This window comes from Cetorhinus maximus, chromosome 1, assembly GCF_964194155.1.
Source record: "Cetorhinus maximus chromosome 1, sCetMax3.hap1.1, whole genome shotgun sequence".
Lineage (NCBI taxonomy): Eukaryota > Metazoa > Chordata > Chondrichthyes > Lamniformes > Cetorhinidae > Cetorhinus > Cetorhinus maximus.
Window position 1 is genome coordinate 133,922,621 of NC_135879.1, and position 25,026 is coordinate 133,947,646.

The 25,026-nt window shown below is 42.6% G+C and overlaps 1 protein-coding gene and 1 long non-coding RNA gene across 4 annotated transcripts in view; one reads left to right on the top strand and one right to left on the bottom strand.

Moving 5' to 3' along the window:
• LOC144683762 (uncharacterized) overlaps window positions 1-25,026 on the bottom strand; it is a 1,025,508-nt gene that overhangs the window by 302,228 nt on the left and 698,254 nt on the right. The window lies entirely within an intron of this gene.
• The window catches only part of slc30a9 (solute carrier family 30 member 9), a 142,857-nt gene that overhangs the window by 108,537 nt on the left and 9,294 nt on the right, over window positions 1-25,026 (top strand). For all 3 annotated transcript variants that reach the window (XM_078547089.1, XM_078547099.1, XM_078547107.1), the window contains one exon: window positions 3,867-3,996. In XM_078547089.1, the coding sequence (XP_078403215.1) occupies window positions 3,867-3,996 (130 nt within the window). The remainder of the gene's footprint in view (window positions 1-3,866; window positions 3,997-25,026) is intronic.

Consider the following 25,026-nt stretch of genomic DNA (forward strand, 5'->3'; position numbering starts at 1 on the left):
ACTGATTCTACAGGTTGTGGCAATTGTTTAGTGGGTGTGGGGTAATATGAAACAGATCCTCTATGTGCCAATCGAATCAGAAAAGCAAAATACAAGACATGACATAACTGACAAATTGGCCTGTGATGGTCTGACATTGGCATGTAATAAAGCCAAATTGTGTCTGACCAAATGGTAACCATGCTTCTGTCTATAGTGCAAAGCCACTGAGTACAGATTAAAGCTGCACGCCATTTTTCCTACAGCATTTTTCTTTGTGTTTCAACAGAGTTCAAAAACCATTGTTTACTATGATTTCTTTTTCATCCTTTTTCTTATTGCATTTAAAGTATTGACGCAGTTTATAGGAGCAAGAAGCCCTTCAAGCATGTTCTACAATTCAGTTGGATTATGGCTGATCTATACCATCAATTGAGTTGCGCTTTTCTCCTTATAATTTTTTCATAGTACGAACAAAGGAACATACGAAATAGGAGCAGAAGTAGGACATTAGGCCCCTGGAGCCTGCTCTGCCGTTCAATAAGATCATGGCTGATCTGCATGTGTTGAATTCCACATTCCATCTACCACTGATAACCTTTGATTCCCTTGCCTAACAAGAATCTATCCACCTCTGCCTTTAAAATATTCAGTGACCCTGCCTCCAACGCCTTCTGAGGCATAGTTCCAAAGTTGCACAACCCTCTGAGAGAACAAGTTTCTCCTCTTCTTTGCCCTTAAAGGACAGCCCCTAATTTTAAAACAGTGTCCCCAATTCTGGACTCACCCACAAGAGAAAACATCCTTTTCACGTCCACTTTGTCAAGATCATTCAGGACCTCATATACTTCAATCAAGTCACCCCTCAGTCTTCTAAACTCCAGTAGAAATGAGCCCAGTCTGCCCATAAGACAACCCACTCATTCCAAGTATCAATCTAGTAAACCTCCTCTGAACCGCCTCCAATGTAATTTACATACTTCCTTAAATAAGGAGACCAAAACTGCACACAGTATTCAAAATGTGGTCTCACCAATGCCCTGTATAACTGAAGCATAAAATCCTCACTTTTATGTTCAATTCCTCTCGTAATAAAGGATAGCTTTCCATTAACCTTCTTAATTACTTGCTGTACCTGCATACTAACTTTTTGGGACTCGTGCACGAGAACACCTCGATCCCTCTGCACCTTGAAATTCTGCAGCCATTCTCCATTTAAGTAATGGTCTGCCTTCTTATTCTTCCTGCCAAAGTAAACAACTTCACATTTTCCCACATTATATTCCATCTGCCAGATTTTTGCCCACTCGCTTAACCTATCTATATCGATCTGCAGCCTCCTTATGTCCTCTTCATATCAAACTTTCCTACCTATCTTTGTGTCATCAGCAAATTTAGCTACCATGCCTTTGCTCCCCTCATCTAAGTCGTTGATATAAATTGTAAGAAGTTGAGGCCCCAGCACAGACCCCTGCGGGACTCCACTCATCACATCCTGCCAATCAGAAAAAGACCCATTCATGCATACTGTTTTCTGCCAGCCAGCCAATCTCCTATCCATGCTAATATGTTACCCCTACACCATGAGCTTTTATTTTTCTTTTGATGTGACACCTTATAATATGCCTTCTGGAAATTCAAGTACAGCACATCTAGAGGTTCCCCTTTATCCACAGTGCATGTTACTCCATCAAGTAGCTCCAGTGAATTAGTTAAACATGACCTCCCTTTCACAAACCATGCTGATTCTTCCTGATTACCTCGAATTTCTTCCTGATTACCTTGAATTTTTCTAAGTGTCCAGCTATAACCTACTTAATGATCGATTCTAGCACTTTCCCCATAACAGATGTCAAACTAACTGGCCTATATTTTCCTATTTTCTACTCTCTCTTCCCCCCCCCCTCTTTTAAGACCCTAGGATGCAGTCCATCAGGACTCAGAGACTTGTCAGCCCACAGCTTCATCAGTTTGTTCATTCCGCTTCCCTAGTGATTGTCATTTCACCAAATTCCCCTCTCCCTTCCACCTCCTGATTTATAGCTATTACTGGAATATTTTTTGTATCTTCTGTAGTGAAGACAGAAGCAAAATATTTGTTCCTTTGATGTACTATTTCCTTATTATCCACTATGAACTTCCGTTGTCATTCTCTAGAGCTCCAACACTCAGTTTACTTACTCTCTTCCTTTTCAAATACTTGTAGAAACTCTTGACTATCCATTTTTACGTTCCTATTATATTCCAATTTCTTTCTCCTGATTAACCATAATCATTCTCTGCCGTTGTTTATGCTCTGATAAATCATCTGACCTGCCATTCATCTTTGCACAGTTATATGCTTTTTCCTTAGATTTGATACTTTCCTTAACTTCTTTAGTTAACTACAGATGGTGGGTCCACCCCTTTTAATTTTTCTTTTTAATAGGAATATACTTATTCTGAGTACCACTGCTTCTCTATTGATATATCCTCTAGCCTAATATCCCAGTTCATTTTAACTAGTTCAGCTTTCATGCCCACAAAGTTGCCCTTATTTAAGTTTAAAATATTAGTCTTAGACCCACTTCTGCCTTTCAAACTGGATCTAAAATTTCAATCACAGTGTGACTGGTGCTACCTAGGGGTGCTTTTACTCTGCAATCATTAATTAATCTTGTCATATTACACAATACAAAGCTTAATATAGCCTACTCCCTGGTTGGTTCCAGAATGTGCTGCTCTTTTTTTTTAAAAAAAAAACTATCTCAAAAGCATTCTATGAACGCCTCATCCAGGCTTCTACTGCCAATCTGATTTTTCCAGTTTATATGTAGATTAAAATCACCCATGATTATTGCCGTCCCTTTATCACAAGCCCCCAATATTTCTTTTTGTATACTTTGTCCTACATTGTGATTACTGTTAGGGGGCCTGTAGACCACTCCCATTAGTGACTTATTTCCCTGACTATTTGTCATTTCCACCCAAACCGATTCTACATCCTGATCCCTTGGACCAAGATCATCTCTAACTATTGCACCAATGGCAACCTTAATTAATTACCTAGCTTCCTATTCTTCTTGAATGTCATATGAGGCTCAACATTTAGGACCCAATCCTTGTCATCCTGCAGCCATGTCTCCATATTGGCTTTTAGACCATATTTATTTACTTCAATGTTGGCTTGTTTGCATTTAAAGGGCAGCCAGCAACTTCTAATTTAATGGGATGATACATTTTGACAAGATGATGTGGTAATTTTGTGACAGAAATAACAGTTTTGACTGAAAATATAATCTTCCATCATCGGGCACAATTCTTGCCTTTTATTTTAAACGGACACCAAACCCAAATCATACCTTTGCTAATGTGTGACAGAGTGAGTGCAATTAAAGTTGCATGTATTTGTACGAAGTGGAGAATGTAAATGTAATCATACACTGTTCAGAAGAGATGGGGAAGATGCTGAAAATACCCATTAAATAGAGTTACCAAATAAAGTGGGGCTTGTCCAAATTCTTTCTGTTCTTTTACGTCCAATTTGTCTGTCATTCTTCTTTTGGATATTTAGGCTTCTTGGGTTGGAAAGCAACCCAGAGTTGCCTTTCGTCATGCAAGAAGAAAAAAATCAAAAGAATAAAAACATAATTTAATACTGCATTTTGCCATGCAAGGGAAACAACGCATTAGATCACAATGTTAATGTGCATTTGTATTCAATCCTTCTGACATTAGCTGGGTTGCATAGATGAGATGTTCAGCAGAGGCTAGGTGCGTTGTTTCCCTTGCATGGCAAAATGCAGTATTAAATTATGTTTTTATTCTTTTGATTTTTTTTCCCCATTTCCACTTTGAATTGTCTAAAATATTTATTTTAGATTTAATGACACATTTACTCTCATCAGAGCTGTGCATGATGTAAAGGCTACCGACATGGGTCTGAACACGGTCCGATTTAAAGCGGAAATCGATTTTGATGGAAGGATAGTGACAAGATCTTACCTGGAGAAGCAAGACATTGAGATGGTCTTACAAGTATGTAACATTGTCACTAAACAACTGACTGTGTGATAGTAGAACAAGTCCATATAGGGAAGAAATTTCTCCCCCTGTTGGGGGGGAAGCGAAGGAGCGGGCATGTGCAGGCGTGCCTCCGATCGGAAAGCCGCCATTTTACGTGGGCGGGCCAATTAAGGCCCACCCATCGTGACGTCCACCAGAAAGTGCTGTGTGCTCCCTGTGCGGGCGGGGGAGGCAATTCCCTCAGCCGGGAGTGCGCTCTTTCTTTTGCGCATGCGCGCTAAAGAGCGCACTCATCTCCCTGAGGCTAAGTGCTGCCTCAGGGAGATCAGCGCCAAATTCAAAAATGACCAATGCACAAAATTAAAATTTCCCTGACATGTCCCCTCATGTGACACTGGCACATAAGTTAGGACGTGTCCATCACTTTCATTCAAACTTTTATTAAATTTTTTAAAATGTACATGAAACCTCATCCTGCCCGTAGCTGAGGTTTCATGCCTTACCTGAAGCCCCGCAAGGGCTCCCGGCCTGCCCGCCAACCTTAAGGTTGGACGGGCAGGTCCACTAACTAGTTCAGTTAGTTTTTAAATGGCCTCAATTGGCTGTTGACCGTTCCACCCGACGTCATACCGTGTCATTTTACGCGTCGGCGAGCGGGCCCCACCCTCAATATCCTGGTCATAAAGCTGCAATATATGCTGTAGTTCAAAGATTAGAAAGGCAGGAGTTAATCTGGTAAAAAGTCCATAATATAACAGGCTGCTGCTATCAATTTATTTTGGGTCATGTGTATTTGAAATGACTCCTGAAATTTTGAAATTTCATGAACAAATGCTCAATGTCATTTAGGTGTAGTGTAGAGTATAGAATATAAATTGCAAAAGTCACTGCACTTCATTGCATCTTTGGAATGTTACTGAGAAACATAAGAAACTATAAATATAATTCTTTGTTGGCCTGACAACTTCAAAACCATAGAATTTTGCAATAAGTCGATGTAAGCTTAGAGGCATAGGACCAGATTTTCGCTCCCAAGGCAGCTCATAGAATGTTTTCAGGATGGTTTCTTAGAACAGCACGTTATGGAGCCAACCAGAGGGTGCTATACTAGACCTGGCATTGTGCAATGAGATAGGATTAATTAATTAGTGAAGGTGCCCCAAAGTATTTTGCATTCGGTTTGAGGGAGAGAAGAGTGAGTCCAAGACCAAAAACATTAAAGATAGTATCAAACTTAAAAGAAAAAGCATATAATTGCACAAGGATGTACGGCAGGTCCAAAGATTGGACAGAATTCAAAAAACAGCAAAGAATGACTAAAAGATAATAAGGAGGGAAAGGTTTGAGTAACAGAGAAAGCTAGCCCCAACACTTCAATGTCTTCCCTTACTGGTAATGCCAACCACCTCCCTTTTTTTCCCTTCCCTATCCTTTCTGAACACTTTGTACACTTGAATATTAAGTGTCCAGTCCTCACCATTTTTAATCCGTGTTTCCGTTATTGCCACTACATGATGTCCCCACACAGCTATTTGTGCTTGTAGCTCACCTACTTTATTCACCGCACTGCATCTACATATATGCATTGTAAAATGGTCTTTGTATTCTTTGTAATCCATCTTAATCCCCCTCCTCTCTAATATGGTACTAATCTCTTCCCTAGTGCTGTCCAACACTCACTGCATGCACCTTATTCCTCTTTTCCACTTCTATATGCTGTTGGCCATCCTCCTGCCAATTTACTTTTAAGTCCTCCCCAACCACACTAGTGAACCTCCCTGTGAGAATATACTAAGATGCAACCTATCCCTTTTGAATAAATATCTCGTGCTTTAGAGCTGGACCCAATGCCCTAAGAATCTGAAGCCTTACCTCCTGCATGATACCTCTAGCCGTGTACTGATCCTCCCTGTTTTCCTATTTCAACTCGTGCTAGGGAGTGACATTGGGAGTAATTCGGAGATTACTACTTCAAGGTCCTACTTTTTAACTTTCTCCCTAGCTCCTAAAATCTTATTGTAGGACCTCAATACCTGCCCTCCCTATGTCATTGGTACTGATGTGTACCAAATCTTGTGGCTCATTTCCTTCCCTGACAATACACCATGCAGAACTCTCTATAATGGTTACCGAAATGCCTGCCTGTTCCCCTGTCTCTGGAATTTTCTATAAAATATTACGTTTCTACTCTTTGCTGTTCCCTCCTGTGCAATCCCTTGCACTCCATCATCACTCCCACTAGTCTCCACATCAAATGCTCCTGTGCTATTTGCCTCTTCCCACTGATATAGATGGCCACCCATCTATATAAGGAACCCTTCCTACCTGTGGGGGTGGCCACCTCCTGGAATGTATGATCCAGGAAACACACATCCTCCCTAATGCTCCACAGTAACTCCAGCTGCCTGCTGCTCTTGCACAGAAATCCTGTTGAACTGAAGCAGTTGGAGATACTTCTTACATACTCCCAAGACACATGACGGGTCCTGAAGTTCCCACAGGGTACAAAAATTGCAAGCGTCAGGTCTCGGATGCCCATCCGTGATCTTAAAAAAAAATCCTTCTATTCCCTCTTGCAATCTAGCTAGTACCTTTTTTAAATTGTTAATTCTAATTAATGCTTCTTGACCTGCTCTGTGCCAATACTATATTCACTTACTGTTATACTCGCCCTGATTGAGGTTTTTAATTTCTTATTTCCTAATTTGAATGCCCTAGTTTAGAGAGAGAAAATGAGGAAAACTGGCTATCCAATCACTTTCCTATGACATCACAATGTGATTATTTTCTCAAATGAGATCACTCAACACTGAACCCACCCACCCTAGCTCTTTTATCCTCCTGCCAGCCTTACTCTTGGTGATAAAAACAAAAAACTACTGCGGATGCTGGAAATCCAAAACAAAAACAGAATTACCTGGAAAAACTCAGCAGGTCTGGCAGCATTGGCGGAGAAGAAAATCTTCTCCGCCGATGCTGCCAGACCTGCTGAGTTTTTCCAGGTAATTCTGTTTTTGTTTCACTCTTGGTGATGCTCTACCACCTCTCTTTTATCCTCCTGATCTCGCTGTGCTCTCATTTGGATGGAGGCAGTTTCCTCGTGGCAAATTTGGTGTGGGTGGGAGAATGCCAGTTCCACTAGTTCTCTCTGTCTGTCTCCCCCTCTTGCCGTCTGTCTGTCTGTCTGTCTCACACATGCATCAGCCGTTCCCACTGCTAATCCAGCAGTAACCCAAAGATTAAGGGCAAAATTTAGCCCTCGGTGGCGGGCGTGCAGCCGAACTCCGCCGCCGAAACGGGGCTGGCCGCCATTTTGAGTGGGCAGGCCAATCAAGGCCCGCCCAGCGGCCTTCCCGACAGGAAACGCTATGCGCTTCCTGTCCGGGGGTGGAGGGATTACCCATCTGTCAAAGTGTGCTCTTTCGCGCATGCGTGCGAAAGAGCACACTGCTCCCTGAGGCAAAGTGCTGTCTCAGGGAGTTCACTGACAGGTAAGAAAAGTCAAAAAATAGAGAAATATTAAAATTATTAACATGTCCCCCTCATGTGACAATGTCTCATGAGATGGGACATGTTAATAAGAAACACACAAAGTTTATTAAATTTTTCAAAAACGGACATGAAACTTCATCCCGCCAGTGGATGAAGTTTCATGAATAATCTGGAGCCCGCTGGGGCTCCTGGCCTGCCCCCCAGCCTTAAGCTTGGATGGGCAGGGTCTTTAACAAGGTTAATTAGCCTGTCAATGCCCTTAATTGGCCATTGACAGGTCGGCGGGCAGACAGCTGATTTCGCTGTCCGCCCGCCTTCCTGAGGATTTAAATGGACCGGGATGATGTCGGGGGTTCCTCCCGACGTCATCCCATATCATTTTCCCCTCGGCGAGCAGGCCCTGCCCCCAAATCGCCGAGGGGAAAGTCCTGGCCTAAGTGTTAGTACGTATACATTAGTACCTAACAGCATAAGAAATAGGATCATGAGAATGCCATGTAGTTCTTCAAGCCTGCTCCACTTTTCAATAAGATAATGGCTGATCTTGTATATCAACTTCACTTTTCCACCCAAATCCCATATCCCTTAACCTCTTTGGTGCCCAAATATCATAGTGCTCAAATATCTATCGCTCTCAGCCTCGAATATGTTTAACGACTGAGTGTTCATAGCCCTCTAGGGTAGGGAATTCCAAAAATTCTCAAGAAATTTTCCTCATCTCAGTCTGAAATGGTCAGCTCCTCATCCTCAGACTATGGCCTATTAGTTTGAGACTCTCCAACCAGGGGAAGCAGCCTATCTGTATTTACCCTGTCAAGCCCTTGAAGAATTTTATGTTTTAATGAGATCATAGTCTTTCTAAACTCCGGAGAATATAAGCTCATTATAAGCAATGAAATATAAGCAATCTCTCCTGACAGGACAATCCTGTCACCCCAGGAATCCATCTGGTACACCTTTGTTGCATCTCCTCCACCCCCCTCCAAGGGAAATGTATCCTTCCTTGGGTACAGCGATCAAACCTGAATGGGGTTTTTCAGAGGTAGTCTCACCAAAGCTCTAGACAAATGCAGCAAGAGCATAGGGCAGAATTGCCTGGTCCTGTTGGCGATTGGCATCGTGGCGGGCAGTGGGGTGGGGAGATACAATTTGGCGTGAAGCGCAAAAATCAGTTTCACACTGGCGTGAAAGCATAGCAGGATCATCCGACAGTGTCTGGCATGCGGAACGCAAATCCTGCTGGAGGCCGGTGTGAACCTGATTTGCATTCCGGTAATGGGATGCAAAGTAAGGCCCGCCACCACCAACCCCCCAGCCCGATTTACCATTATGCTGGTGGTAAAACAAGCTGGCCCACAACACGTCTGGATACACGCATCTCTACGTTCTGTTAGACCAGGGACCAGGGTCTCCATGGCATCCGCTATTCTCCCCATGAGACCTCCATACACACATGTGGGCACCACTTCATCAGAGATCAGGCGGTGCACCCCTCCAACTTGCGTGCCACTCTGTTGAAGGCTTCCAACAGCTCTGCGTGATGTTCCCCTGCCTTCTGCTGATTCTCCACGATGAGTTGGAAGGCTGAATTCAGAGGCTCATCACCTGACTCTGACCTCACAGATGCTTCTTCCCCAGCAGTCCTCCGACTGCTGGGGAGCTCGGCTGAACCTGCCTCCTGTGGACTCGTGTCCATGCAGTGACCACCAGATTGTGAACCTGAGCCTGCTCTTGATCTAGGTCCCACCAAGGTGTGCTTCTCTGTGACACGTCTTCCAGGCTGCTTACTTCCAGTTGTTCAATGGCAGAGGTGTCCTCTTAGGTGGAGTTGAGGGACTGGCTGGCTGAGGATGTCGGTTGCTTGGCAGAGCTCACTGAACCAAAGTAGAGATAATTAATGTATGACAGCAGAGTCAAAAGCAGGAGAGAGAGCACTTACAGTTGAGTTGAGAGAGGGATGATGTGGTGCAGGATCTTCACGTGGGTATTCACCACCGTCACCATAGGCGTGGCCCACAGCCTCGCCCGGCAGCTCGATCACACGCTACTCAAAGTGAGTGAGGAACCTAATGTGGGCCATTCCACCCCCGGTCTGGGATCTCTCCCTGCTGTTATGAGCCAGCTTCTCCTGCATGGAAATGGATGGAGAGAGTGTGAGCAGGACACATGGCACTACGTGAAATGTTTGTGTGGTGAGCAGGGACATGGACGGGATGAGGACACGAACTCCAGAGGATATGAGCCTGATGGAGATGTGAGGGATTGTGAGAGAGTTAGTGGTCTTGTACATTGAGGTGCGAGATCCCTGTGGATGTGTGGGTTTGTGAGCATGAGAGTTGACAGTGATGAGGTGGTTGACTCACCCTGGCAGAACAGATGAGAGCATTTATTCTCTTCCTGCACTGGATGACTGACCTCCTCTGTGCCCTGGTGGTGCTGACCACTGCTGCCACCGCCTCCCATGCTAGATTGGTGATTCTGGAATTTCTGCAGCCAGAGCAGGGTTGGAGGACATCGCGGCAGCCTTCCACTGCATCCAGCAGGCTCCCCAGAGAGGTGTCACTCAGTTTGGAGGCTGCCATCTTCTTTGCTTTCAGGACTATCTGTCGCCTGGAGCAATCCTAGTCTTTTAATCATTTTACGGGATGTGAGCGTTGCTGGCTAGGCCAGCATTTATTGCCCATCCCTAATTGCCCTTGAGAAGGTGGTGGTGTGCTGCCTTCTTGAGCCGCTGCAGTCAACTTCGTGTAGGTACACCCACAGTGCTGTTAGGGAAGGAGTTCCAGGATTTTGACCCAACAACAATGAAAGAAAGGTGATACATTTCCAAGTCAGGATGGTGAGTGGCTTGAAGGGGAACTTCCAGGTGGTGGCGGTGGTGTTCCCATGTATCTGCTGCACTCGTCTTTCTGTTGACATGAAGTAGGCTGCGCTCTAGTGCACTTTAAATATGGCGCCTGGAGTGAACAAGCGTTGAGGTCACGGCGTGGCAGGCAAATCCGAGCCTGCCTGTCAGCAATTCGGAGTGTTCTCCGTGAATGTGTTATTAATGAGGTGGGCATACTGGGAAACGGACGATACGGCGAGAGAACCCACCATTGTGGCCAGCAGGGTAAATCGTCTTTTTTCACGCCCGCTACTACACTTAGTACAAATCTGGGACGATTCCACCTGTTCCACTGTTCAATGAGATATTGGCTGATCTGCAACCTAACTTTATATACCTGCCTTTACTCTAAACCTTGGATTAACAAAACACATCTTAATTTAAAGTTAACAATGGATCTAGCATGTATTATGTAACGAAAGGGAGTTCCCAACTTCTACCGCCCTTTGTGTATAAATATTTCTTAATTTCACTCCTGAAAGGACTTTTTCGACTATGCTCCCAGTCCTAGATTCCTCAACCAGTGAAATAAGGGAGGTAAAGAGAAACTATCTGTTCCCCTTAATATCTCAAATTTTGATCAAATCACCCCTTAACCTTCTAATTTCCAGAGAACATAACCCTTGGAGTCCAAGTATCATTCTGTCAACTCTGTTCTGCACTCCCTCCAAAGCCAATGAATTCTTCCTAAGGCATGGTATCCAAAACTGTTCATAGTGCTCCAGATGAGATATTACCAACACTTTTTATGCAGCTGAAGCTTGACTTCCACCCCCTTGTATTCTGTTCCTCTAGATATAAACGCCAGCATTCCATTAGCCTTTTTGATTATTTTCTGTACACGTATATGATATGTGTGTGCTATTGGTCTCCCCATGTTTCTTTGGACTGCCACTGTTTCTGGCTTTTCACGATTTGTAAAGTACACTGTCCTATCCTTTTTAGGTCCAAAGTGGATGACCTCATATTTGTCTACATTGAAATCCATTTGCCATAGCTTTTCCCATTCACTCATTTTATCAATAACTCTTTGTAATGTTTTGCTTCCATCTACACTGTTCAAAATGGCATCTATTTTTTGTCGTCAGCAAATTTGGATATGTGGCTTTCTATAGCTAACTTGTTACCCAAGTCATTACCGTATTTATTAACAACTTGGGTAAATAGTTGAGACCCCCAACACACACCCTTGCGAAACACCACTAACTGCCAATTAAGAGAGTCTGACCATTTTCCCTACTGTCTCCTGCTGCTCAGCCAGCTTTCTAACTATATCAGCAACCTCTCTTCAATTCCAGGAGCTTCAGCTTTAATTAACAATCTATTATGAGGGACTTCATCTGGCATCTTTTGGAAGTCCATATAAATAAGATTCATAAACATACCCCCGTCCACCACTTTAGTCATCTCTTCAAAAAATAAAATCAGATTCATCAGACATAATCTTCCCTTTACAAATCCATGCTGCCTCTGACCAACTGAGAGTTTTCAAGGTGCTCAGTCACCTTATCCTTAATTATGGACTCTAATAATTTTTCAACAACAGATCTTAGGGGGAAACCAGGGAATTATTGATCAGTTAACCTCTCCTTCCTTAAATATCAAAGTGACTTGCACAATTTTTCAATGTAAGGGAAAGTTCCCAAATGAAGATAACTTTACCGATACCCTAACCATAGGTTTTCAATATTCTCACCTACTTCCTTAACTTTTTGATGGAAATCATCCGTTCCTGGAGATTTGCCCCTGACTGTGACATAATATTAGTTTCCTTGGGATCTCTGGGATGTTGAAATCTTCCTTTACTAACACCAAGTAATGAATGAGTATGACCACCATTTCCTTATTTTCATTGGCAATATCACTGTCAGTTTTTAAGGTTCCGGATTGCTCTTGATCACCCGATTTTTCCTAATGTTAAATTAATGTAAAAATGTTGATTTTGATAACACGTGCAAGTTCCTTCATACCCCCTTTTTGTAGCTCTTGCTATCTGCTTTGTCACTCTGTTGTTCTTCGTACTAGTGGGGCACCACAAGGATCAATACTTGGGTCCCAGCTGTTCACAATATATATCAATGATTTGTACATGGGGACATTTGCATCACACAAGTGTCAGGCAATGACCATCTCGAATAAGAGAGAATCTAACCATAGCCCCTTGACATTCAATGGCATTACCATCAATGAATCCCCAATTATCAATATCCTGGGGGTTACCATTGACCAGAAGCTGAACTGGACTAGCTATATAAATACTGTGGCTACAAGAGCAGGTCAGAGGCTAAGAATCCTGCAGCAAGTAACTCATTTCCTGACTCCCCAAAGCCTGTCCACCATCTACAAGGCACAGGTCAGGAGTATGATGGAATACTGTCCACTTGCCTGGATGAGTGCAGCACCAATAACGCTCAAGAAACTTGACACGATCCAGGATGAAGCAGCCGCCCTATCCACAAACATTCACTCCCTCCACCGCCAATGCACAGTGGCAGCAGTGAGTGCATTCTGCAAGATGCAGTGCAGGAACGCACTACGGCGCCTTAGAATGCACTTTCCAACCCAGAACGGTTACTATCCAGAAGGACAAGGGCAGCAGACACATGGGAATACCACCACATGGAAGTTCCCCTCCTGACACCATCCTGACGTGGAAATGTATCGCCGTTTCTTCACTGTTGCTGGGTCAGAATCCTTGAACTCCCTCCCTAACAGCACTGTGGGTGGACCTACACCACGTTGATTGCAGCGATTCAAGAAGGCAGCTCATCACCACCTTCTCAAGGGCAATTAATGATGGACAATAAATGCTGGCCTAGCCAGCAATGCCCACATCCCATGAATGAATTTTTTTAAAAAGCAATATTTCCAAGTTCGCAAATGATACAAAGCTAAGTTGTGAATGTGTGTTATGAGGAAGACGCAAAGTGGCTTCAAGGGGATTTGGACAGACTTAGTGAGTGGGCAAGAACATGGCAGATGCAATATAATGTGGAAAAGTGTGAGGTTATCCACTTTGGTAGGAGGAGCAGATGCGTAGAGCATTTCTTAAATGGTGAGGGAATAGAAAGTGTGGATGTACAGAAGGACCTGGGTGTCCTCGTCAATGAGTCACTGAAAGGTAATATGCAGGTGCAGCAAGCAATTAGGAAGGCTAATGGTAAGTTAGCCTTTATCGCAAGAGGATTTGAGTACAGAAGTAGTGAAGTCTTGCTTCAATTGTATAGAGCCTTGGTTAGATCGCACCTGGAGTTGTGTGTGCAGTTTTGGTCCCCTTGCCTTCGGAAGGTTATTATTGCCATAGAGGGGGTGCAACGAAGGTTTGCCAGACTTGTTCCTGGGGCCATCCCGCCATGGGACTGTTCAATGAGGAGAGATTGAGGAAACTGGGCCTGTATTCTCTAGTATTTTGAAGAATGAGAGGTGATCTCATTGAAACCTACAAAATAATTAAAGGGATAGACAGGGTAGATGCAGGTAAGATGTTTTGCCTGGTTGGGGAGTCTTGAAACAGGGGACACAATTTCAAAATAAGAGGGAATCTACTTAGGATCAAGATGTGAAGAATTTATTTTTACTCCAGAGGGTTGTGAATCTTTGGAATTCTCTACCCCAGAGAGTAATGGAAGCTCGGTCATTGAGAATGTTTAAAGCAGAGTTTGCCAGACTTCTAAGTACCAAAGGGATATGGGGATAGTGTGGGAAAAAGGCATTGAAGTGAATGATCAGCCATGACCGTATTGAATGGCAGAGCAGGCTCGATGAGCTGAATGGCCTACATCTCCTATGTAGCTTTCCCATTTTCCTGGATCTGCTGTATTTTGCATTTTTGTATGCTTTTTCTTTGCACTTTAGTTGTCCATGGCTTTTATTGGCAAGTACAGCTCTTGCCCCCTAGAGGATAAACTGGCCCTATGTCATAGTAAATTCCTTTTTGAGCACCTCCCTCTGTCAATTTTTCCCATTAACAGATGTTCCCACTTTACTGTGGACAACCCCTGACCCATCCTATTGAAATCAGCCTTACCTACATTTGGAATTCTAGTAGCTGCTTCATGTTTCTCTCTTTCAAACACAATGCTGAATCCGAATGTTATGATCACTATTAGATAAATGTTCTCATACCATTAGGCTGTTAGCTAACTCTGGCTCATTACACATTACTAAATCTAATATGGCATGACCCCATTTTGGCTGCAGGACGTAACTGCTGCAGAAAACTATCCCTGACATGCTCAGGAAATTCCTTACCATTCTGAGATTTGTTGGTCTGCTTATCCCAAACTATATAGAGTCATAGTCATAGAGTCATACAGGTCTACAGCACAGAATAAGGCCCTTCGGCCCATCGAGTCTGCACCGGTCAAACAAGTACCTAACTATTCTAATCCTATTTTCCAGCACTAGGCCCATAACCTTGTATGCCATGGCATCGCAATGAAAGTCAACCCCCTCATCCCCTTAAACCACTTTGTCTTTGCTATATGCTTGTCTGATCGCTGCATTTATACAATCTATGACTTCACAGCTGCTACCCAGGGGGCCTATACTCAACTTCTACCATAGTCTTAAATCCTCTATTTCTTAATTCTAGCCATCTTGTCTCTATTGCCTGTTTATCCCTCATTACATCCTTTCATCATCAAAGTGATTTAATCTTTAATCAGTATGGCTACTCCACCCCCTCTACTATTCTTCTTGCATTGTTCCTGTAGACCTTATATTTAATTCCCAGACCTGACTGTATTGAAGCCATGCCTCAGTAATGCTTACTATGTCATATCTTCCAAGTTCAATTTGCATCAGCAGTTCATTCAATTTAATTTGTTCCTTATACTCTGTCTATTTGCATACAGCACACTTATTTGGGCCACACACGCTAACCTGCGCTTCTGCTGTAATGTTTTACTCTTGCATTTCTTATTCCTCTGTCCTGGTTTAATTATGTTACCCACTTTACTGTTACTCCACTGTCTTCCCTTTCATTTGTTTCTGAACTATTTATATTAGCTATTCAACTGAGCCCCCCTCCTCATTTATTAATTTAAAGTCCTTTTGACTGCCCCATTTATCCTTTTCAATTACGACTGTCATCCCAGCCCAGTTTAGATGGAGCCTGTTCCAATGGCACAGTTACTCCCTGTCCCAAAACTGGTGCCAGTGTCCCATGAAATGGAGCCCCTTTTTCCCACATCACTCTTTCATGTTCTCCTCCCTAATCTGCTTATCTCTATGCCAATTTGCACTTGACTCTGTATGATCCAGAGATTATAATTCCTGAAGGCCCATTCTTTAATTTCGCTTCTAGTTCTTGATGCTCTGTTACCAGGAAGGCAACAAACAGTGTGGTTTTCTCAATCCTTCTTATAAAGAATGCTGCACCCCTAATCACTGAATCCCCTACAACTACCACTTTACTCTTCCTCTCCTCCTAACTTTGGGCAACCTCCTGCTCCAAGGCGCCATGGCACACGTTTTGGCTGTCTGACAGTTTTTAATCCTCATCTTCACAAGCAACATCATATCTAATCCTCATCTTCACAAGTAACATCATATCTGTTGGATAGGATCAGTTTCTGTGGTTCCTATTTCACCTAGGTTCCTTTTACTCTGCTATACTTTCTGTGGTTTGTGTATAAGAACACCAAATCTCTTCACATCCCTGCATTTATTTGTTTCTCACCTCTTAAAAGATATATTTTTTTTTATTCCAAAGAGGATAGTGTCATACTTGCCCCAGTTATACCATTTGCTGCCACCTTGCGCAGTTACTTGGTGGTTAATATCTCTTTGCATCCTCCTTGTGCCTTACTTTCTCACCAAACTTTGATATATTACACTTGGTCCCCTTAACTCAGTCATTGATATAGACTGTAAATAGATGAAGCACAAACAATGACCTTTGTAGCACTCCACTAGTTGCAACGTGCCCTACTCTCTGATTTCTATCTGTAAACCCATCCTTTACCCAAGTTAATGTATTATCCCAAGCCCTAATCTAGTGTAACAATGTCTTAGTGGTACTTTATCGAATGTCTTCTCAAAAACCAAATATATTGCATCTACTGGTTCCCCCTTATCCACCCTACTAGTTGCACCATCAAAAGTGCTCTTAATAGTTTTGTCAAACATGGTTTCCCTTTCATAAAGGCTTGTTGACTGTGCCTAATATTGATTTTAAGTGCGCTATTACCTCGTCCCTAATAATAGTTTCTAGTTTGTTTTCTACTACTGATGTCTGGCGATCTGGTCAATGATTCCCTGTTTTCTGTTTCCTCCTTTCTTTGACAGCAGAGATATATTTTCTATCTTCCAATTGGAGAGACTGTACTAAATCAAGGGAATTCTGGAAGATCAAATACAATGCATTCACTATCTCTGCAGCCACCTCTTCTAAAACCCCAAAATGTAGGCCCAGTTCCAGGGGATTTAGTCAGCTTAGTCCCATTAATTTCTCCATTACTTTTTCTGCACTAATATTATTAAGTTAACTTAAGTTCTTAGTCTCATTAGACCCTGATTCCCCATTATTTCCAGTGAAAGACAGAAAAAATATATTTGTTAAACATCTCTGCTATTTCCTTATTCTCCATCATAATTCCTCCTGTCTGTCTCTAAGAGACCATACTTACTTTGATAATCTTTTTCTTTTTATGTACTTGTAGAAGCTCTTACAATCTATTTTATATTTCTTGCTATTTTACCCTCATTCTATTTTCTCCCTCTTTATCAATTTGTTGATGTTTATGACCCTCCCAGTCCTCAGCAACTCTTCTCAGCAACATTGTAAACTCTTAATCTCATACCATCCCTTTCTAGTTAACCATGGGTGGACTACATTTACCACAGAGAATGCATATTAATTGTGAAATATGAAATATTCCTTTTAAATGTTTGCCATTGCTTATCTATCACTGTATCTTTCCCAATTTCCCAATCTACCTTAGCCAACTCACTGAACATTACCAGGTAATTGGCTTTGTTTAAATTTGACCCTAGTTTCAGAATTGACCACATTACTCCTAAACCCAATGGGAAAATTATGATAATATGTTCACTCTTCTCCAGATTTCTAATTAACCCTGTTTCATTACACAATATTAAATATAAAACAGCATGTTCCCTAGTTGGATCCTCAACATATTGTTCTAGAAATCTATCTTGAATGTATTCAATGAACTTGTTCCCCCTTACATCTGGAATGCTTCATGATTTTATATCTGTACCCCCAGATTCTTCTGATCACCTATCTGATTTAAACATTTATTTTCATGATGATCATACCAAAATATAATTTCTCACATTTACCTATATTGAAGTTAATTTTCAATTATCTTCCCATTCTGCCATGTTATTAAAGTTTTCCTGTATTTTTGTATTTCTGTATTAAGGACAAATCTCCCAATTTGGTGTCATCTGCAAATTTTGAAATTATATTTTCAATTCCTGAGACCCAGTTCATTTATCTAAATGGCGAATAACAGTAGTCCCAGTACCAATCTTTTTTGAAATACCATTTCACATATATTGTCCACTAACTACCTCTAACCACCCTACTCTTTTGTTGTCTGTTTTGTAGCCAGCTTGCTATCCATTCTGTTACTTGAAGAAGGGATATAGACACTTCTCTGTAGGCAAGAGCAAGAGTAAAGAAAGCCACAAGCAAATTAGTGTAGGATAAATAAGATCAGGGAGTTAAATGGGTGGCTCAAAGATTGCTTTGGGAGAAAGGGGTCCCAATTCATGAGGCACTAGCACCAGTACTGGGGAAAGTGGGAGCTATACCATTGGGATGGTCTTCACCTGAACCATGCTGGAACTAGCGTTCTGGTGAGTCATATAACTAGTGAAGTAGGGCAGGCTTTAAACTAAATAATGTGGGTGAGGGAAGATGTGGTAAATTAAAGGGAAAGGACAAGGCAAAGAGCAATGTAGCCATAAGAGCAATGATAATCGGAGTGTGGCAGGAAGGGATAGCATGCAAAAATAGTAAAAAGTCTGAACTAAAGGCTCTATCTGAATTCCCATAGCACTTGTAACGAAAGGGATGAATTGTCAACTCAAATAGTAATAAGTATGTATGCCCTGAGAGTCATCACAGAGACATGGCTATAAGGTGACCAAGACTGCGACCTGAATATTTAACAGTACTTGACATTTTGGAAGGACAGGAAGCTAGGAAAAGGTGGTAGGGTAGCTCTGTTAATTAAGGATGACAGTACAATAGTGAAAGATGACCTTGGTTCTAAAGATCAAGATGTAGAATCAGTTTGGGTAGAGATAAATAGAAAAGATAAGATAAGAAATAGCAAAGGTAAGAGGTCATTTTTGAGAGTAGCTTATAGGCCTCCTAACAGTAACTACATTGTTGGATGGGGTATACAGGAAAAAATAATGGGGCCTTGTAAGAAAGGTACACAAATAATCATGGATAATTTTAATCTACACATAGATTGGATGAATCAGATTGGCAAAGGTAGCCTGGAAGATGGGCCATTGTGTTTTCGGGACAGTTTCTAGACCCAACCAAAGAGCAAGCTATTTTACCCCTGGCAGTGTGCGATGAGGCAAGTTTAATTAATGGTGTTACTCTATTTAGCAGTGATCATAACTAGATTAAATTTTGTGTTCAATTTAAGGGAGAAAAGGATGACCAGTGTGGCTATAAAATTGTCTTGCCATTGTAATTGTCTTTATTTAAGTTTGAGAACAGAGTTGGCTAAAGTGAATGGGAAAATAGGTTAAAAGCACGACAGTAGAGAAACAGTGGCAGATATTTAAGGAGATATTCCATAACTCTCAGCAAAGATATATTTTATTGAGATAGACAGACTCTGAGAATGATGCACAATCCATGGTTAACTATAAGGAAGCTAAAGATAGTATCAAATTAAAAGAAAAAGCATACCATACAGCAACAATTAGTGTTAGGTCAGAAGATTGGACAAATTTTAGAAATCAGCACAGAATAACTTAAATAATAAAGGAGAAATTAGAGTATGAGCGAAAGCTAGCTAGAAATATATAACCAGATATTAAGAATTTCTATAAGTGTTTAAAAAGGTCAAGAATAACTAAAGTGAATAGTGAGACTGGAGAATTAATAATGGGAAACAAGGAAATGGTGGAAGCGTTGAACAGGTATTTTGTGTCTTTCTTCATTGTAGAAGACACAAAAAACATACAAGACTTAAAAATCAAGAGATAAAAGGGATGAAAAAACTTTAAACAATCTTAATCACTAGGGAAATGGTACTGGGAAATCTTAAAACTAAAGGTTGACAAGTCCTCTGAACCTGATGGCTTTCGTCCTAGGCTCTTAAAAGAAGTGGCTGCAGAAATAGTAGATGTATTAGTTATGATCTTCGAAAATTCCTTCGATTCTGGAACGAGCCCAGCAGATTGAAAAATTGCTGACGGTAACATTGGTATTCAAGAAAGGAGGGAAACAGGACGCTATAGGCTAGGTAGCCTAATGTCTGTCATAGGGAAAATGCTAGAATCCATTATTAAGAGATAATAGGACATTTTGAAAATCATAACACTGTCATGATCCCCAGCTGAGATTACCCCTGGACAAGCCTGATCCCAGGGTGGAACCCAGCTTGATAGATCCCAACCTTGTTTTAGATACGTGACGAGTAGCTACTGAACAGAGTTACAGGAGTCAGCTGATGAACTTTTAACAGAAGAATAAAACATCTATTAAACAAGAAAAGATGAACTATATTACAATACTCCTTCACCCGCAGCTATAACTTTACAGATATGTACAGATTTGTAAGGATAACACAAGTTACAAAGCTATCTTATACCCTAATGTTCACAGTAAGTATATAGTCCATGTAAACCAATAGGCACCCTGTGGTCAGACACACCACACTCTGAAACCAAGTGACAGATACCACCTCAACCAGATGCTATGGATCTCTGCTCAACTCCCCCGACGCTTGCCACACCATGAGTCAATCGGCCTCACTGCACTCCGTCTTTCACTCGAGGGTTTCCAATCTCCACTCTTCCAAGAACTTGCCTTGGAATCTTCTCTCAAATCGACACTTTCTTTCAGATGCCTTCCGCAAGGGTTTACCTCCAGGGTTTCGAACTCTCCTCCTGATGTTCTTCTTCCCTGGATGCATTCAAGCTATCTTCCATGCACTCTCTCCCTCACCGACTCAGCCATCAACAGTAGAACTGCTTCACATGCACATAGCAAAGAGTTATAGACCTTCAGCCATCCTTTGGCCCTTCTTGCCTCTTGCAAGCTGTTCTGGCTTTAAATCTGCTTTCTGCAGCTTTTGTCTCTCTAAATCTGAAGTTTGGAGCCTTTCTCCCTGCCCCTCACTCTTAACTTCACTTAACAGGACCTTTACCAGGTTCCATTCCTTTCCTTTAACTAGAAGGTCTCCTTTGGACTTTCCCCTTTTCCACCCTGCTGGATTTTGGGGTCTTTCTTTAGCTTGGGACTTGCTATCTGTCCCTTCTAGGCTGCTCCTGCCTGGCAGCTATCTTCAAAACCTGCTGAACTCCAACAGCTTCCAAAACAAAACTGCTCTTTCTAGTTTTTCTGTGGGTGTGTCAGTGGGAGGGACCTGCCTCTCTGGATCTGTGTTGCTAGGCAACAGCCCAATTCTTCCATCCTTGTTTGTTTACCTTAGCTGCAACAGTCGTTAAAAACCTCATTATAATTGCAGGTACCTTTTTCAAAGTGAAAATTAAACTCAATTTAACCATTTCTTCACATACAGATACAGAAATACAAATAAAACTTAAACTTTAAAGCTAAAACTCATTCCTAACACCCACAAATACAAATATTACTTACTTAAACTGCCTCTATTTCCTAACAATGCATTCAGGCAGAGTCAACATGATTTTGTGAAAGGGAAATCAGATTTGCCTAATTTATTAGAATTCTTTGAGGAAGTTACATAGATAAAGGGGAACCTGTAGATGTGGTGTACTTAGATTTACAAAAGGCATTTGACGAGTTGCCACATCAATGGTTACTTCACAAAATAGGAACTCACAATGTAGGGGGTAACATATTAGCATGGATAGAGGTTTGGTTAGCTCACAGGAAACATATTAGGTATAAATGGGTCATTTTTGGGTTGGCAGGATGTGATGAGAGGAGTGCCACAGGGACCAGTGCTGTGGTTCCTCTGGCCACTGGCGCCTTAGCCTCCCCTGGCCGCCTCACTTGCCCCTCTCTCAATCATTCACCAACATGCTGAAAAACTATTTAAAATGTCCCAAAGCTTTTCAGTGTGTTAGTGAATGAAGACACCAAAATACTGTTGCTGTAAAAGGGGGACATAGTTTGGATTCCCCTGACAGAAGTAAGCAAGCACAATGGCAGCAGCCGGTCACTCACTGCAGCTATTCAGTGGGAGCTTGGGAATTTGATGCAGTGAAGGAGCAGGTGTTCTTAGCATAAGTATCTACCTTAACTGAGAGCATGGAGAGTAGCAAATCTGGTTATAAGAGCTAAGGGGCTCAATCTGTGGACTGGCCACGTTCTGAGAAAAATCAAAGTGTGACATCACAGAAACAGATAAGTGATTGGAGACTACTTTGTTCTTTTATCTTTCAAAACCCATGTAATTTATTAGTAATTGTAAGATTTTATTAGTATTAATAACTTTTACTAGCAGTAGCAAAGCTTATTGGGAGTAGTAGGGTTTATTAGTTGATTATAAATTTAAAAAATAATAAATTAATTAACACACAATAAAGATGGCAGGGCAGGTGATGTGTTGTGAATGTGGAGAATCTTGGACACCAGTATGATCCAGGGAAAACATGTCTGTAGTAAATATCTGCCGCTTGAGAAACTTGGGTTCGGAGTTTTTAAACTGGAGGCCATGCTGCAGACACTGGCCAGAATCTTTGGGTCGGTGAGCGGGGGCGGGCCCTGCTCGCCGCTGCGTAAAATGACACGTGGTGACGTCGGGCGTGCATCCTGATGACACCACTGCGTCATTCAGATCTTCAGTTCGGCGGGCACGCAATGGAGTTGGCTGCACGCCCACCGAACTGTTAAAGGCCTATTAAGGCCATTTCAATACCAATTAAAATAATTAACTGAGCTGGCCGTCCAACCTTAAGGTTGGCGGGCAGGCAAAGAGCTCAGGTGGCCTTCACATTTATCATGAAACCTTATCCACGGGCAGGAAGGTTTTTAAACTTTAATAAAAATTTTTAATAAAATTCATAGACATGTCCCAGCTCATGTGACACTGTCACATGCGCATGCATGGTCTTTCACATGCGCGAAAGAGCACGGGCCCCGACTCCGCCTACTCCCCCGCTCGTACAGGGAGCGCTCAGCGCTTCCAGGTGCGTGTCACACTGGGGCCTTAATTGGCCTGCCCACATAAAATGGTGGCATGCAGACAACAATCGGGTGTGCTCCCACCCAACACCCGCCCCCCCACCCTTAACAGGGAGAAAATTCTCCCCTGTGAGATTCACCCGTGAGAGGGAAAGTTACTTGGACACTTTGTTCCAGAAAGCAGTCACACCCCTTAGGATAGAGTCTTCTGGTCAGGGACAGGAGGATGTGACTGCAAGTGAGGCAGCTAAGGGGATCGAGAAGGTAAATGTGGAGGAGCCTCAAGCCTTGCAATTGTCCAGCAGGTTCAAGGTTCTTGCAGATTGTAGGGACAAAAGTGGGGACTGCAAGGTGGATTAGGGAACTGATCATGGCACTGTGGTACAGAAAGATATTCAAGCGAGGGGAGTTAAAAGGAATTTATTAGTAGTAAGGGACAGTATAGTCAGGGAGATTGACACCATTCTCTGCAGCCGAGAGTCGAGAAGGCCATGTTGCCTGTCTGGTGCTGGGGTTCAGGACACCTGCTTTGGGCTGGAGAGGAATTTGCAGTGGAAATTGGGAGGATCCACTTGTCATGGCCCACATGGGTACCAATAACAGAGATAGGAGTAGGAAAGAGGCTCCTCTTAGGGAGTATGAGCAGTTAAAGGCTAAATTGAAAAGCAGAACCCCAAAGATAATTATTTCTGGGTCATTACCTGGTGAGCAAATAAGCATAGGGTAGTACAGCATTTAGAGCCCTGTGTGGGATGATAAAGGTGTAAATGAGATGAGTGAACAACTCTGCTCCAGTCTCTGACCATAAGCAACTGATTGGTCATTACTATGCCACATCAATGAGTGGATGCCCTTTGGCCCATTATGAATGCCAATTCTGGTGAATTCTGGCCTTCATTGCTGGAATGCCATATATGATGCCATTGTGCCTCCTTCACTATTACCTGCTTCTCAAATTCTAAATTCCTATGTGTTGCTCTTGAGATGCAGTGACTGTGATGTGAAGTCACTGAATTCTGAGTAGCCCATTAACAGCACTAATGAAGGCATTGGCTTTCTTCCCAAGGAGGTCTTCCTCCTTTCTCACTAACAGATCTTACAGCACCAACAAATTACAGGGCATCCCCAAAAAGGGCCCCTTAGCCCAGCAGTGTGTTCCTCCCACACTGCCTCAGAACCCTCCCAACTTTCAATTGAGACAGAGCCAGTACAATGGTACAGCAAGATGGTGGTTCCCCACTATTACTTTGAAACGCAATTCAACGCTCTCTCACTGTCCGTCTGCCTGATTTATACCTGGAACCTCATGATGTGAAGGCAGAGCTCCCTTCTGTTGTCCTCCAGCCTCCCCAATAATACTGGATCCCTTAGTTGTTGTGGTGGACATTCCTACCCTCCCCTCCGAGCCCATCACTTATGAAGGTCACCTACCGAGGTGAACTACCCCTGGAGAGCTTCACATATCTCTCCCCCCATTATGTGTTTCCAATCTGCAGCCCAGTACAGAAACAGCCAAGCCCAAGGACAGCAAAGCACCACACACCGAGCTGCCCTTTTTCCCTCTGGAGTATGCAGCCCTTGCCCCTCCCTACAGCTGGAGCACACCATGCTCCCAGTGATTCCTCCTGCTGCATGCCCGCTGCACCCCTGTCTCCTATCTCTGACTTCTGATTGAGTTTTACATTGCCCCTGGACTCCTTTCCATGTCGCCACAGGAGTGCCTGTATTCTGAGTCCTGACTGCAAGCCCTAGACCATGGACCCAGGTATGTTCTGTTTTCTGAAGAGGCCCAGTTTGGAAGTCTGGGCCAGAAATGCAGAGCAGCATCTTACTGCAAAAAAAAGGAGCAGAGTGACAATCCAGCGGTGCTTGTGACCCTTTGGGGAATTTGGCCCCTAGTGTTCTTGCATTTAAGAAGGGGGACAGAAAATGTCCACGGATTATAGACTAATCAGCTTTACATTGATGGTCTGGAAAATCATGGAATCCTTATTAAAGGAAAGAGTAGAAGAACACCTAAATATGAGAAATATAATTAATAGTCAGCATGGATTTGAGAAGAAAAAATCTTTCTTAACCAACATAATTTTCGAGGAGGTAACACAGAGCAGACAATAGTAATGCAGCAGATGTAATTTACTTGGATTTTCAAAAGGTCTTCAACAAGGTGCCCCATAATAGACTAATGAATAATTTTAGAGAATGAATGTCTGGGAACAAGTGGCTGAATGGATTGCCAGTTGGCTTCAAGAGAGAAAGCAAGAATGGGAGTAAGGACTAGTTATTCAGAGCGGCAGAAGGTGGGATGTGGTGTTCCACAAGGGTC